The 15,937-nt window shown below is 43.9% G+C and overlaps 1 protein-coding gene across 3 annotated transcripts in view; it reads left to right on the top strand.

The window, feature by feature from the left end:
- tncb (tenascin Cb) overlaps positions 1-15,937 on the top strand; it is a 47,179-nt gene that overhangs the window by 5,717 nt on the left and 25,525 nt on the right. For all 3 annotated transcript variants that reach the window (XM_080766224.1, XM_080766223.1, XM_080766222.1), the window contains exons 2-6: positions 7,830-8,438; positions 8,760-9,983; positions 11,089-11,352; positions 12,234-12,349; positions 12,942-13,095. In XM_080766224.1, the coding sequence (XP_080622350.1) occupies positions 7,937-8,438; positions 8,760-9,983; positions 11,089-11,352; positions 12,234-12,349; positions 12,942-13,095 (2,260 nt within the window). In that variant the 5' untranslated portion in view covers positions 7,830-7,936. The remainder of the gene's footprint in view (positions 1-7,829; positions 8,439-8,759; positions 9,984-11,088; positions 11,353-12,233; positions 12,350-12,941; positions 13,096-15,937) is intronic.

Raw genomic sequence — 15,937 nt, 5'->3', positions numbered from 1 at the left:
TTCAATTTCAAATTATGTTTTCAATTCTGATGGTGATGGGTGTGTGTCTCACTGGCTCACCTGCCAGTAAGGATCCCCCACCAGCCACTACTACTGTACCCTACTGTAGTAAGGATCCCCCACCGGGAGGACGTAGCACCTCCGTTCTACTCCTCCCTTTCGACACCCCCCGCTGACAGGTGCCACCCCAGCCTGTAGAGCTCGCTAGCACAGCAACAAAGATGGCCCTCCCTGCCTGGCATATCCCTCCCCCGAACATGCCAAATGTGTTCATGCTGAGCCAAGCTGGATGCACCACGCGGTGGATTCAAACCCCTGTTGACTCTGTTTACGCTGTCGTACTTTACTCCTGCACCACCACATGTGCGTCCTTTCAAGAGTGGGTTATAATGAAAACACTGATACGCTTAATTTATTGAATGCTAGCACCTTTAATCAGCCTTGGAATTGGAAAAGTTTGGTTTGCCCCACATTTTAAGTGAGTTGCCTGAAGTGGTATTATATTACTCTCCTTAACCCAGTATTTTTTACTAGGTTATACTGTACATTATATTATGATGAACACACATGCCTAGTTATTTAAAAATCTTATGATTACCACAAATATCTGATGAGTTTGGTCCAATTTCTGCTCCCAGGAACTTTACAAAATGGACACATTAGAGATAGGGGTGTGTGTGTGTGTGTGTGTGTGTGTGTGTGTGTGTGTGTGTGTGTGTGTGTGTGTGTGTGTGTGTGTGTGTGTGTGTGTGCGTGTGCGTGTGTGTGTGTGTACACACGTGCTGATTTGTGTGGGGTTCAGGCAGGGTGCACTGACCTTACTCAGTTAACTGCATGGCCTTTGAAGTGTGTCCAGGCCATACAGAATAAATGGGAGCAGGTCTTGCAGTGGGGGTACTGAGAGGGGGGCTTGTCCTGGGGCAATGGGCTGTGTCCCAATGTCAAGGCACAGCTAGTTCACGACCATATTTTACCACCATTCCTGCAATAGCCTATTCTGACTCGTTCAAAGAGATTTTTCTGCCATAAAACAAGGGATGATATTGATCGCTTTAGCTTCTTATTTGCCAAGGTCAAATCTCTGTGGCTATAACTGATCTCCTTCTTTATATCATCGTCATGTTCAGATGGACTATCCCAGCAATGGGTCATAAAAGGCAGCTAGAGAAAGACTGTCAGAATGAGGTGATAAAATTGGAAGGGAAATAAACCCATGCAGAGAACCAGCAACAACTGTATCATTGATCGTTGTCCCTTCCTGGAAATCCATTTCTATGTTTGATGATTATAACTTGCAGCCGCCGTAGTGCTCAGCATCTCTCTGATTATGACCTTGGAGAAGATGCAGGACCAGATCAATACTCACCTGCTAATTGTAATGTCTGTCTGTCTGTCTGTCTGTCTGTCTGTCTGTCTGTCTGTCTGTCTGTCTGTCTGTCTGTCTGTCTGTCTGTCTGTCTGTCTGTCTGTCTGTCTGTCTGTCTGTCTGTCTGTCCGTCCGTCCGTCCCTATAATGTAGTAAAAGTAGTGAGTGGCTCTGATTGAGGCCCATTTTCTGGTTACCCCTTGGCACAGTTCTGGGGAGACTGTAAGCAGCGTGACATTAATATTGTGCACCTCAAGGTGAAAAGAGCCCCAGACAATACCCCTTCATTCAGTCTCTTACCAGCGACCCAGATTTAGACTTGCCAAAGGAGGCAAGCAGTTTTTTTTTGTCATGGATGACCTACAAAACTAAGCATGCTTGATAAATTCCTATGAAATGAAAAGAAAAGTGCATGTATCCTATCAGACCTGTTTAACATCGAGCCGAGGGACCGGGGTTGTAGTTGTAGTCATTGAATATTTACAACTTTTACACATCAAGTGGGGCATGCTGCTTCATTATTCAGTTTGTTTATTTGCAGAGATATCCTCATGTTTGCTTCATGTCTCTTTTGACACTGTCCCTATTATCCTATGTCGACTATGTCAGTAGATCTTACTGAATATCTCATGCTGCACTTCCATATCTTCATTTGTTTAAAAGGCATGTACAGTAACAATTGATAATACCTGCTTTATGGATATAGTAGAGTAAGTAGACTATAGTAGCGGTTTACATTGTCCTTCTCATGCTGTGTATGTCTTCAGCGATCAGCGTTGCTGAACGCCTGGCAAGCAGTTGTCTTCTGCTCTGACTTATCCTGAGCCCACCATATGGTGGAGTCTTAGTATGGGCCTAGGTATTCTATGCTGACGATCACATTTTCACAGCATGCAGGTCTGGGCCAGGTTTGAAAGCAAATCCTGACTTCTGCGTCAGATGTCTGCAATCTTCCACAGACACACAGCCCTTCATCAATCACCATGCACTTCACTAAAACCAATTTAAAAGTAAAAAAAAAATAAGAAGAAAATACTTACTAGTCTGAAAGATGGGGTAGGAGAGACAGGAAGGATGAGCGGCTGGGAAAGTAATCATGCAGCAAACAGTTGTGAGGGTTTTTTTATAATTTTTTCCTTTGAAACAGCAAATGATTGAGACAGTCAACTATATAAACCAGTGGTTCCCAGACATTTTAGCTCGAGACCCAAAAGAGAAATGCCCCGGACCCACATTCTTTACTTTTTTTAAATTCATGGAATAAAATAAAATAAAATGTGTATGTTTTGAAATATATATATATATATATATATATATATATATATATATTTAAATGTAGATCAAATAAATGCGATTTTTACTCAAATCATGACCCATAACAATTGGTCCGTGACCCACAAATGAGTCCCGACCCACTGGGAAATAGTCAAATAGATAACTGATAACCACTGATCTTTGAATGCTTGAATACTTACACCGAAACACCAAAATAGAAGTGTGAAATAGGGAAACACTGTGTCCCAACCAGTTTTACACAACCCAAAAGCGGGCTGTGAGATGTTTATGGTATTATTTTTTTAATATAGTGAGCTATGATGTGGTCAACGCAGGTCTCAGTGTGAAGCCATTAAGAACCACTAGATTTTAGAGCTAGAACTTTGACACAAACCCCAGAATACCACGTTGAGATGTCAACCTACCGTGGTTTATATGCAGACTGGACTGACCTGGTTTTTCTCTTGTCCTGATCCTCTTGGTTCTTCTTTGAGTTAAATTAATGCATTACTTTGATTTATTCCAGGATTAGGATCCCTGCACTTCCGCAATATGGTGGTGAAAAATAAGACAAAGTATGCAGTGAGGGACACGCCAGAGAATGCTTGTTGCTACTGTTAGGGGAAAAGTTATTGATGGTGTAGCTAGACTGAAGGCACTGTGGTTTTTGCATTACACTAATGGGAAAATCAGAGGGATATGACATGGATACTTATGTAAAGAGACATACCTATGGGAATTGCATCTGAGTTCGATGGATTCTGTTTCTTCTGCACGGCCGTTAACTTTGCTTGGGGTAATGTCATTCTTTGGATTGAAGTGATTTAGTTTTTATGTCAGATATATGTAGTAAATGGAGTTTATGATGCTTAATGTTTTTCATCCATGCTTCCCACTGCCCACTGGTTTCCCCATTTGTTATGCTGTGTATAGAAATCTCTTGGTTGGATTAGAGGCAGCCAGCTTGGCATAGCCATTTCCTTGTGTACTAGACTAGAGCAATGATACCATACCATAAAGTTAGGGTGTTTACAAAAAAGGCGAAAAGCACTTTTGAAATGGACTCCGATGGGACCTATGAAGCATTTCCAGCTCTCCAGTGTGTAAAGTGTAAAACTTCAAGTGTCGCCTCAGTACTCATTCAATACAAGGGCTAATTTAGATTGACCACACTAGATCCGCGTGCCAGCAGGTTTCCCTTGGCTAAATTCTGCTCACATTGGACCACATGGCGGCTAACAAGCTTAACGTCCGTCTGAAAAGCTAACAACAGAGCGAAAAAACAAGTGACAAAATTACAAAAGCAGCAGCAGTTAAATTGTGTCAAGTCCGTCTCCACAAGTGCCAGGAACCGGCTGCATTAGCATAGAGCTCTGGCCATGGGGGGAACTGAAGAAAGTCTAAATAAAAAAACTGTGTGGGGTGGTGCCGGTGTCTGGTTCTCTCAGGGCCTAAAATGATCCAAACGGCACAAACTTGATTCTTATCGGTATCTCTCTGCATATTAAACAGGGCCGATTTGTAGCCATGGGGGCCAGTACTGAAACTGAACGATCTCTTCATGAATTGGTGTGTGGTTTCTTCTCTCCGTCTATTTCTGAATAATGCCATGAGTTTTGCCAGAGCCACAGATTTTCTGCACAAAGCCTGTTTTGGTCTCTCAGGGGTTCGCCTCCCTCTGAGGGCCATGTGGAGAGAAGCCAGCTTCTAAAGTGAGAAAGCCAACCATCAGCCCAGAACTAAAACCCTAACAGCAAACTCAAAGCAATTTTCTGGCTATTTTGTTGATTTAATCCCTGGTTTGTGATGCTCAGACACAGCAGAGAGACTCACTGTGTGTGTGTGTGTGTGTGTGTGTGTGTGTGTGTGTGTGTGTGTGTGTGTGTGTGTGTGTGTGTGTGTGTGTGTGTGTGTGTGTGTGTGTGTGTGTGTGTGTGTGTGCGTGTGCGTGCGTGCGTGTGAGTGTGACTGACTCAACTGGGAAAGAGAGTGAGATGGGGAGGTGTAGCTCACTCACTCACTCACTTAGCGCTTCCATCAGCAAGCCACATCAGTACTGTTACAGTACGTTCATCCTTGCCTGTCTAATCAGGGACAACGGGGGTGCCTCCAAAATAAAGCTCATCTGTCAGGCTTCCTAAACGCGTGCATCTGCTATGTCAGAGTGCCTCCACCTCGCAGAGATACTACCTGTCCTGCCCCCCCCCCCCCCCCCCCAGGTTTACATCAACATTTTAAGTGTCAATATCTAACATGCTGGCATATCGCTAACTAAGACAGTAGAAGATACAAAAAACAGAAATTATACACCTTTGTTCATTCCTTAATCCTGACCAGACCTACCCTTTGCCTGTGTGCTGTCCTCTAAATTCCACTATACTAGCAGGTCTCAACAGTTTAAGAGCCATACACGACAAGACGTCTTATTGCCAATTATGGACCGGATGCCACGGACGACAAGACGTCACGTATTCTCTTTTTTTTTTTCTTTTTTTTCAATCCATATTTTGAAAATTCCTCTAATCTGATGACATGCACATTACATGCATAATATAATTTTTTATTTATTTTTTTATAATGGGCGAATTGGCAACCAAAGCCTAAACTGGTGACCACCAGGTGGCGCTGAACGAGTTTAAAAAAACATATTTTTGCATTTACCCTATCATCCATATTCTGAGAACATAATGCCGAAAATAGACAATCTACAAACTTGCGTGTGTTGATACGTTGTCAGCTGATAGATAGATTGATTTCCAAGAGATTTGGTGTAGACTAGAGGGAGTCGAACGGATCAACAAAGCCAACCCTGGTCTAAGTATTAGTTTAATAACTATAGAGCGTTTATAAGTGGCTAAATTTACCCCAATCCAAGAGTTTAAGTCTGGTCGAAATACACAGCTGCTGTGTTTTGAGATTGTTGCTGTGGATTTTCATTTCACTGTGTTTATTCAGACTGACATGATGGCTTTCCGACAGTAGTTATTACCTCCCAGTTCTGCCAAACTACACTCTGGTTATGCTATGGCTGGGAAATCCTTAGTGTCAGCATGTTTGACATGGTGTGGAAAAACTGCTGCTCAGTTAGGCGATCTAAGCACACACCATCCAGACTTCTTGAAGGAAAGGAAGTCTGTTGCTAAATGTTAAAACTTGATTCATACACTTGCTGCCTGTCTTGCGCAAAAAGTCATTTCAGCATGTGCATGTCTGTGGTATAACATAGGGTAGCACAAACCGCAAACTAGTGCTGCTTTTCAGAATTTGTCATACTTTTGCAAAATCTTATGTTAACATCTTTATGCCATGATAATTGTCTGCCTTCTAAAGTCATCTGCTGCCTGAATGTACGTATGCTACGCAGTAACCTGCAGTAACATTCTTTGTCCATTCTTTCCTGATTTAATTGTGGTATCATTGTAAATTAATTTCAAGAATGTGTGGGAAATGCATCCTTTTTAGAAGGCTATAGCTTCCTCTAATGAGAATTTCATCTGCATTATTCCAGAAAGTTCAGTCTGATTTATGATTCGGCAAAAAAAGTAATTCTGTAATTTTGTAATTCTAAAATAAGGTATTTAAGTGTTGATGTGTCTTGAATCATTAGTTCTTTTTTAACACATTTTAGGAGCACAACAAAGGTAATCAACTCCCCTCATGGCACAGAACATCAAACGTCAAACTGTAATTTCCAGTTGTTGGCCATGCTTTTAACTAACCTGCATATCTCATGTAAGATCAAAGGGTAAGAAAAACATAAAACTTTTACAGCGGAATCCATACCACAAGATCGGCTTCAGCACATTTTTCTGCAGACCATTACTTTAAAAGGAAACAGCATGCCTCATGGAACAGGAAAATGGCCAAGTACCAACCTCAGGTGTGCATGGGGGAGACTTGAGCAAGTTGAGCTACATAATGCACCGCAGTGTGGTCCGAGAATGCTGATCTGCCAGTTTGTGAATAGCAGGGAGGAAGTTATTGGACTCACTGTGCTCACAGGAACCCCTGCAGATGGTCACACTGTTCACCAGTATTAATCTGTCAGCTCGGGATGTGGTCTGGCGTGGAAGAGAGATAGGTGTGTGTGTGTGTGTGTGTGTGTGTGTGTGTGTGTGTGTGTGTGTGTGTGTGTGTGTGTGTGTGTGTGTGTGTGTGTGTGTGTGTGTGTGTGTGTGTGTGTGTGTGTGTGTGTGTGTGTGTGTGTGTGTGTGTGACACTGTGTGTGTGTGTGTGTGCGTGTGTGTGTGTGTGTGTGTGTGTGTGTGTGTGTGTGTGTGTGTGTGTGTGTGTCTGTCTGTGCAAAGTCTGCATGCATGCGTTGTTATGCGTATGGCTGAATGCAAGTGTGTGCGTGCGTATACACACACACCACACCATGCAGGTGTTGCCTGCTGTTCGTAGCCGCCTGTCATGAGGAAAAAAAACCTGGTCAAGAAGAATAAGCTTCATAGCTTCAAGGTTACCCCCCCCACACACACACACACACACACACACACACACACACACACACATACACACAGAACTCCCTGACACTCCCTGACACCCCCCCCCCCACCCCCCCGCCGATAATTGTCACTATCGGTCCTGAGAGGAATGGTCAAAAGAATGGCCTCCAATGTCATCCACGGAGTGTCTGTCTCCTCCAGTCTGAGAGAGAGAGAGGGAGGGGGGATACAATGGGTTGCAGGCAGGCAGGTATAGGCAGCAACAGGGTTATATATTGGAGGTGGTCTTTTGTTTGGGGCAACAGTGGAAGGTTAATTGCTTTTAGTGGGATACTATGACATTTCAATGCAGCAGGGGTCCCTGGCGTGTGTGTGTGAAGGTGTGTGTGCGACTGTTCTGAACAGCAAGGGCAAACCAGAGAAGTCAGCTGCAGTAATAATGGGTGTTCTTTATCCAGCATGGACTCATTTGTGTTGAATTTGCTGATGTCATACATCGAGTACAGAATACAATTCTGTATTCTCTATTCTGGCATAAAGGGATAAAGGGATAAACAGTCAGTTTGGTGATTAGGGAACCAAGAGCCACAGGTTTGATTTGTGCAACAGTGTAAGAAGGTGTCCTTGAGAAATGCACCAAACTATTTCAATAAAGAGCAAACAAATCGGACGCCACTCCATGTATTATTAGAAGTGCTGTCTCATTGTTATTCTACTCTTTCTTTTTTGTTTCATTTCAGGGATCAAGGACAAGGACTCCATCCCACAGAGGGTTAGTTATCTACAGTAGACTCCCTTCTCCTACCAGCTGCTGCTTCACTATAGTCCCCCATATCAGGGTCCCACCATGGGGATTAAAGCTCTCCTCCTAGGCTGCATGACTGCAGCCCTGCTGTTCCAGCTCTCCTCCGCTGGCCTGGTCAAACGGATCATCCGCCACCGCAGGGAGACACTGGCGCCGTCCAAGACTCAGGAAAACCTGACGTTGCCCCACCCAGGCGAGCCTGTAGTGTTCAACCACGTCTACAACATAAATGTCCCCTCCAGCTCGCTCTGCTCCGTCGACCTGGACGCACCAGATGCCCCCGGCCCCGCGGCGCTGAAGCACAAGAGCCCCTTCTCGGATATGCAGAACACGGAGCAGCACCTAGAGCACACGATGGATGGCGAGAATCAGATTGTGTTCACCCACCGTATCAACATCCCCAAGCAGGCCTGCGCCTGTGACAACAGTCATTTGCCCGACATCAAGGACATCCTGAACCGTCTGGAGATGCTGGAGTCAGAGCTGTCCAGCCTGAGGGAGCAGTGTAGCAGTGGGACAGCATGCTGCGGAGCACAAGTCACAGGTTAGCACTAGCAGACTGGATGTGCATGGGAACAGTCCTACAATCCTATGACTGACCTACTGTATGAACTTGGTCAATGACTGTTTCCTGGTGTTCATTGTGTATATGCATTTTGAGCAAAGGCATCCATGATTATGTTTATTTTTAAGCCAGCAATCATCTGGCATAAGGAATATCTAGATTCTGTAATATTTCTATTCTGGTTATTGTTACCTATGAATTAATTAATTTAGTGATGAAATATAATAATTTTATTCTATAGTTGGTAAGTGACTGATTTGCATTTGTTTTAATAATGCATAATACCTTGCCTTCCCTCAGGTGAAGTGGCCACCAAGCCCTACTGTAATGGCCGGGGGAACTGGAGTGCTGACACCTGCGGCTGTGTGTGTGAGGCTGGCTGGAAGGGCCCCAACTGCACAGAGCCTGCAGACTGCTCCAACGACTGCCAGGACCAGGGCCGCTGCGTGGATGGAAAGTGCGTTTGCTTCGAGGGTTTCGATGGCGACGACTGTGGTATCGAGATGTGCATGCTAAACTGTGGCGACTACGGCCACTGCATAGAGGGGACCTGCCTCTGTGAAGAGGGCTTCCTCGGCGAGGACTGCTCCCAGACCAACTGTCCAGACAACTGCCTGGGCCGTGGTCGCTGTGTGGACGACGAGTGCATCTGTGACGAGCCCTGGACCGGCTTCGACTGCACCGAACTCATCTGTCCTAATGACTGCTACGACCGAGGCCGCTGTGACAACGGAACCTGCTACTGCGAGGAGGGTTTCACTGGGGAGGACTGTGGTGAGCTCACCTGCCCTGGCAACTGCAACAACCGCGGCATGTGTGTGAACGGGCAGTGCGTGTGCCACGCCGGCTACAGCGGAGAAGACTGCTCCAAGATAATCTGTCCTAGCAACTGTCGTGAGAGGGGCCACTGCTTCAACGGAAGGTGCATCTGTGATCCAGGCTACGAGGGAGAGGACTGCTCCATCCTGTCTTGCCCCGACAACTGCAACGACAGGGGCCGGTGTGTCAATGGTCAGTGTGTGTGCGACGTGGGCTACCAGGGCGATGACTGCGGAGAGCTCTCCTGTCTCAACAACTGCCTAAACCGTGGACGATGTGTCAACGGGCGATGCATCTGTGACAAGGGCTACGCCGGACAGGACTGCAACGTCAAGACCTGCCCCAAAGACTGCATGGGACGCGGGGAGTGCGTCGACGGCAAGTGTGTGTGCTTCGTCGGCTTCACGGGCAAGGACTGTGGAGAACTGACCTGTCCCAATGACTGTTTGGACCGCGGGCGCTGCGTGAATGGAATGTGCGTGTGTGAAAAAGGGTTTGCAGGAGAAGACTGCAGCGAGAAGACATGTCCCAACAACTGTCTGGAGAGGGGCTACTGTGTGGACGGGAAGTGCGTGTGCTTCGAAGGGTTCAGTGGAACAGATTGCTCCCTGCTGACCTGCCCAGGAGACTGCCTGAACCAGGGGCGCTGCGAGAATGGAGCGTGTGTGTGTGACGAGGGCTTCATCGGAGAGGAATGCTCAGAGGGTAAGATGTGATTATTGTTATTATATATTATATGTTATTCTTACTGTTTGAAGAACAATTACAAAGATAACAACAACAAAAAAACTATATATTAAAACAAATTACAGTAGGCATGGATTACAGATTATATATCTGTAATATATATATATTATATGTTCTATGAATGTGTAGAATTGTATTGCTAAGAGGAATTTGAGATCTAATTTTGTTCTGCTCCACTGTGTAAAGTGAAGGCAATATGTAATATTATATCACAATATGTAATATTATATCATCAACACAATCCTGGAGCATGTTCAGTTTAACTTTTTACTTGACTGTGCAGCATTTCAATGAATGCATAATGTTGCAGTCTAATGCAGATTTCAAAAAAAGACATATGGGTTTTGATTCAACAATGAATTGATCATTTGGTTGAGATTATGTAACAACTTCCCTGCTAAATCACTTAGCTAATGTTCAAATACATTCCGGAAACTACTGTTTGGAAATCTGCCCTGCTCTGAGTTGTGGAGGGATATTCTAAACACACGAACAGGCGCACGCACGCACACAATCGAGCTTTTCATTTCTTTGTCTTTGTAACAAGGCTTTTTTATCTCTAAGATTAAGACGCTGATGGCCAGGAACCCGTGCCCATGTTTTTTTCATATAGTGGTATCTGTAATGCCAAATAGTGTTAGTGAAATAATATCAACAGGAACTCGCTCATCCGCTTTATTATAGGTGCCATATTTCATTTGATCTGAAATCTGTCTAGTTGAGATGATCCCAGAGGCTGCTGGAGAACCATCCTTCCCTTCCATTACTGCCAAACTATTCCCTTCTGCCTACACCACATGATATTTCTGGGCTCACTGATGACAAAGAATTTCACACACAAACACATCTAACTATTGGGTACTTGAAGACTACAAAATATAGGAATATCGTATGAGAAAGAATGATGATTTGCCAAAAGTACCAGTCTTTTCCTGTGATAAAAATAATTAGTTCCGATTATTATTATTTTAATATACAATGACTCATTAAGATTAACTTTTTTATAGTTTGACATTCTCTTCCATACATACGGTATCCCCTAATGTCCAACCTTCTCCAACAGTCTCACCACCCAAGGACCTGACAGTAGTGGAGGTCACCTCAGAGACCGTGGACCTGTCCTGGGCCAATGAGATGACAGTGACAGAGTACCTAATCACCTACGTGCCCACGGCCCTCGGAGGCCTGGAGCTGGACATGCGTGTGCCTGGCAACCAGAAGTTAGCCACTATTCGGGAGCTGGAGCCTGGCATTGAGTACCTGATAAGTGTCTATGCCGTCCTCAACAATAAGAAGAGTGTTCCTGTTAGTGCCAGAGTGGCAACAAGTAAGTCACAACTCTCGTGTGAATGTTGGCCATGTAATGCCAATGTTTACCTTCTGGCAATCTGGGAACCCATTTCGGTAACACATACTTTGTGTAGAAACAGGAACTCAGTTTGGCTCCTCCCTTTCTTAGTCCAATTTCTCCTGGGTGCTTCTGTGTTTATTATTACAACAACATTGCATGTTTGGGCGTAGTGGTGGGCAGTGGTGCTGTCTTGATTCTGTGAGAGATTAACCTTCTGGTAAAGCTGGATTGTTAGTCTTTTTTTCTTGGCTTTATATGTCCAAATAAGTGTTTGTGAGCATTTCAAATACAAAAGCAGTGAAGTAGTCTTTCTGTACCCTGGCAGCATAAAAATGATAGACTTGATAAAAAAGAAATCACACTCGTGTGAAGTGAGGGGCTCTCTTATCATCACACATCATCATGTATCATCTCATTCCGAACAATCAGAATTTGCGTCCTCACCTTCGTCTTCAATGTTTGTGTTACACAATGTTCGTGTTCGTGTATACAAACACTCAAAATTGTCCATTATTTGTCACTGGCATTTAATGTTTGTGTTAGGATAAAGTTTGTGTTTACTTTACACACACACGCACACATGCACGCACACACACACACACACACACACACACACACACACACACACACACACACACACACACACACACACACACACACACACACACACACACACACACACACACACACACACACACACACACACACACACACACACCAAAAGCTGGATATAGGCCCTCAAAAATGTATGATGAAAATTCTGTTCTGCGTCCTATCCAATCAATTTGTTGGCCCCATCAATACATGTTTTCCCCTAAAGAAAACAACCAGACTAATTTTGTCAATGTCCCTCTCAGATCTTCCTGAACCAGAGGGACTGAAGTTCAAGTCAGTGAGGGAGACCTCAGTGGAGGTGCAGTGGGACCCACTGGACATTCCCTTTGATGGCTGGAACCTCATCTTCAGAAACACGGTGAGTCCAGTCTATCCCATGATTCCTTTGCAGGCTGCTAATGGCTCCTTTTTTTACTCAAACTCGATAGAGGTAGCTGAATTCACTTACAGCCAATACCCAGTCTATCATAAACCACATTTTCCCTTAGTAGAAACCTTACACGGCCCACTGCATACCCCACCTCCCCCACCCAGCCTCCATAATTGCCTAATGTGCATATGCGTGGATTGGTGGGGTATCCTGTGGAAAATAGCTTAGCCCAGCCAGCATGCAAAAACACAGCAACTGAAAAGCATTAAAAGTAAAATGTTCTGTCTCTGTTGACATTATCGGTGGCTCTGGCCATATGGTACGAAATGATTATTGTTTTGTGAATTGTTTCCTTTTTTTGGAGTTCTTGTATAACCCTTTGAGAAATGGCTCTAGTGGGACATAAAAGCACAAGCGACCTCCCCTGTCAGCGTGAAAGTTCAAACACTACCATGAAGGCTATTAAGTATGATTTGGCCGTCTCGTTACCACACACATGCATACTCTGCTAGGACTGGCCTTTGTAGTGCACAATGACTGGTGGTGTGTTTTTTTTTCTTTCTTGTTTTGGTATTGGTAGAAAGAGGAGAATGGGGAGATTCTGAACTCGCTAGGCCGTCCAGAGACCACCTTTGAGCAGTCTGGACTGGGACCGGGCCAGGAGTACGAGGTCAAACTGGAGGTAGTGAAGAACAACAACCGAGGGCCCCCAGCCGCCAAGAATGTTGTCACCAGTGAGTTCTTTCATATTTAAAGTGACTCTTGAGGTGCAATTATGCTGTCTGAGAGTTTCTTCAAGTTCATTGCAAATCCAGACTTGATCTTTAGACAACATGCAGGTTTAAGGACTTCAACAACCCATCTCTAGGTAATCCGTTACTGGATTAGTCTTGTCTTTTGTGCATTTATCAAAGAACAACATTTCTGACTTTATCCCATTACCTGAGTCAGTAAACATAATGGGACAGATTCAGCAAGCAATTTATGCTCATATTTTGAGCGTACCGACATTTCCGACCATTTCTACGTTATGTGTGGAATTCATCATTCCTTTTTGGGCCTTGACTTTGGCCGTAAACTACGTCCATTCTCATGTCAAGTCCGACCATGGCTTACAGGGATCCACACTTGCGTATATGTATTTTTGTATACGTTTGTCAACACACGCAACATGATGCAAATTCCACCGGTTTGTATTTTGTAGGCATTCAGAGCTGAATTATTAGGTCGCTCAGTGCTGTTGACAGACTCAGCCAAGTTTCACATAATGATTAAAAGAACTATCACACCATTAATGTCACTGGGTACAAATCCTGCTCCATTGTGTCGTGCTATTAATTTATAATAATGTAGGCTGCTGTATATTGATCACATGAACGCCACACACAGAATAGCCTAATAAGTCTTACCATTTGATGAGGAAACGGCTGATGAAATCTAGCTTTTCCAACGTTTAGAACTTAGTCCAAAAGACGGATTAACCCTGACAGTAACCAATAAAAAGGCAAAACTCTGGTCAGCTATGGATGCAATCTGTGTCCATGTCCATTATTCCATTTGATTTCCAAATCCGATGTAGGCTAGTGGGACAGTGGAGGGAATCAATCACCCCAGCAATTAATAAAGCTCTGATGAAAATTATCTGATTTTAATTTTACCTCTGCAAAGGTGCAGTGCGTAAATCATCAGTAGAAAGAGCTTCATGTCGCTTTTATAATATCCTTGCAGAGTTTTAATAGCATTTGGTCATAATGTTTGTAGTCCAGGAAGGAAGTGAGACCACATTTTCACGACAGGTTTTTGGTCATGAACATAAAATATAAAAAAAAACAAATTACACACATAAAAACCCCAGGAGTGAAGGAACCAAAATAAGCTGATCTACAAGTTGCTATGCAGTGCTTCCCGATCTGGTGCTGAACGTTTAGTTTAGTTTATAATGTCCATTTCATAAACATCATCATCATTTGGTGAATGACACGTGAGATTGAGTTTACGGAATATACTCATATACGCAATTCATTTACACCTGGTCGTAAATTTCCTTTGTGAAACTGGCCCTATAAAGTGATAGATAGTGATAGAGAGAGAGGTAATTTAAAAAGTCTATAGTCATGTGATAAATAATTTCATCCTCATTGGCAGTAACTTCATCAGCATTAATCCATCACCTTCTACATATTCCACTCACCTCTATAATGCCACTCCTGGCCCACAATAACCTACCCTGAGAGTCGGAGACCTGTGCTCCGAGGAATTTTGCTGAATTGGATCTATAATTCTATTTGTATGAATGACAGATTCTGGAAAAGCGAATTAAGCTTTCATAATTCAATCAGCATTAGAAATAAACCGTTTCATATTTTTCACCCTTTCCAGTGGTGTCTTTGCACAATTAAAGTGTTAAATTCATGTCTCACAAAACGTAAGCTTAATATAGCGGTCCATCAGTCTCAACTCAACTCTAATCTGCATATTCATGACACATTTTCTGTGGAATAAGCCTCAAAACCCCTGGAACGTCATTCTGACCATTGTTCTGACCACTGGAGCTTGAGAGGATGTGATTTCCAGAAAGTACATGCAGCAAAATGGTAGCTTAGAGCTTTTATAAGTTAAATGTGAAAAACAGACATCATACCATGCAAAGCTTCATTGGACTTGCATACTTCTCAGTGCAATCCAATCTGAACCTCACTGCCCTAATCTCTCTCTCTCTCTCTCTCTCTCTCTCTCTCTCTCTCTTCACAGTTCGCACGAACGCACGCACGCACGCACGCACGCACGCACGCACGCACGCACGCATGCACGCACGCACGCACACACACACACACACACACACACACACACACACACACACACACGTACTGTGCAGTTCCCCTCTGTCTGCCTATTGAAATGATCCCAACATGTCAACACTGAGTGATACGTTCATTTTGTTTTTCATTACTATAGTTGTAATTGAGCAGCGGTGGCATTAAAAAAATCATAATAGATTCCTAACCCTACTGGACGGTTATGAGCTAAATCATCTGTCACAGCCTAATCGTGTGTAACAGTTAGGACGACTCCAGGCTGGGGATCAATACTTTTGAAAGGGAAAACGAGGGGTTGAAACTATACTTCAGCTGGCAACCCTGACCACCAGCTGCTAGCAGCCAGACTATTTTTAGGTTGTTCTGGGGCACGTTACAAAACTGCTCTTGCTTCGAGCTGCTGAGGCATGTGTTTTCTTTATGAAATACTGTAAGGCTAACGGTCCACAATGACCGAAACCTGAACTGGAGACCGTGTTATCTTTCGCCCCTACGAGAGTTTCAACAAATCTGAGTAATTTGATTCCAATATGTAGTGGGAATATTCTGCCCCGCTCAGCACTAACTTTAGGAGATGGCTCCCAGTCCATTGCTTGGTCAACCTCTCTCCTAGCTTATTTATGGTTTGAGAGTACCCTACAATGTGCCAGAATAAACAGAAATATGCAAGGGAAAGCCATTATCGACCTGTCACAACCCTCGCTTATGAAACCCCTCTTCCTCTGCACAAATGGATGGTAAATTATTGTAATGCCGGAGG

Source organism: Protomyctophum bolini, assembly GCF_963924005.1.
Source record: "Protomyctophum bolini genome assembly, chromosome: 6".
NCBI lineage: Eukaryota > Metazoa > Chordata > Actinopteri > Myctophiformes > Myctophidae > Protomyctophum > Protomyctophum bolini.
This window is presented reverse-complemented; position numbering and strand designations above follow the sequence as displayed.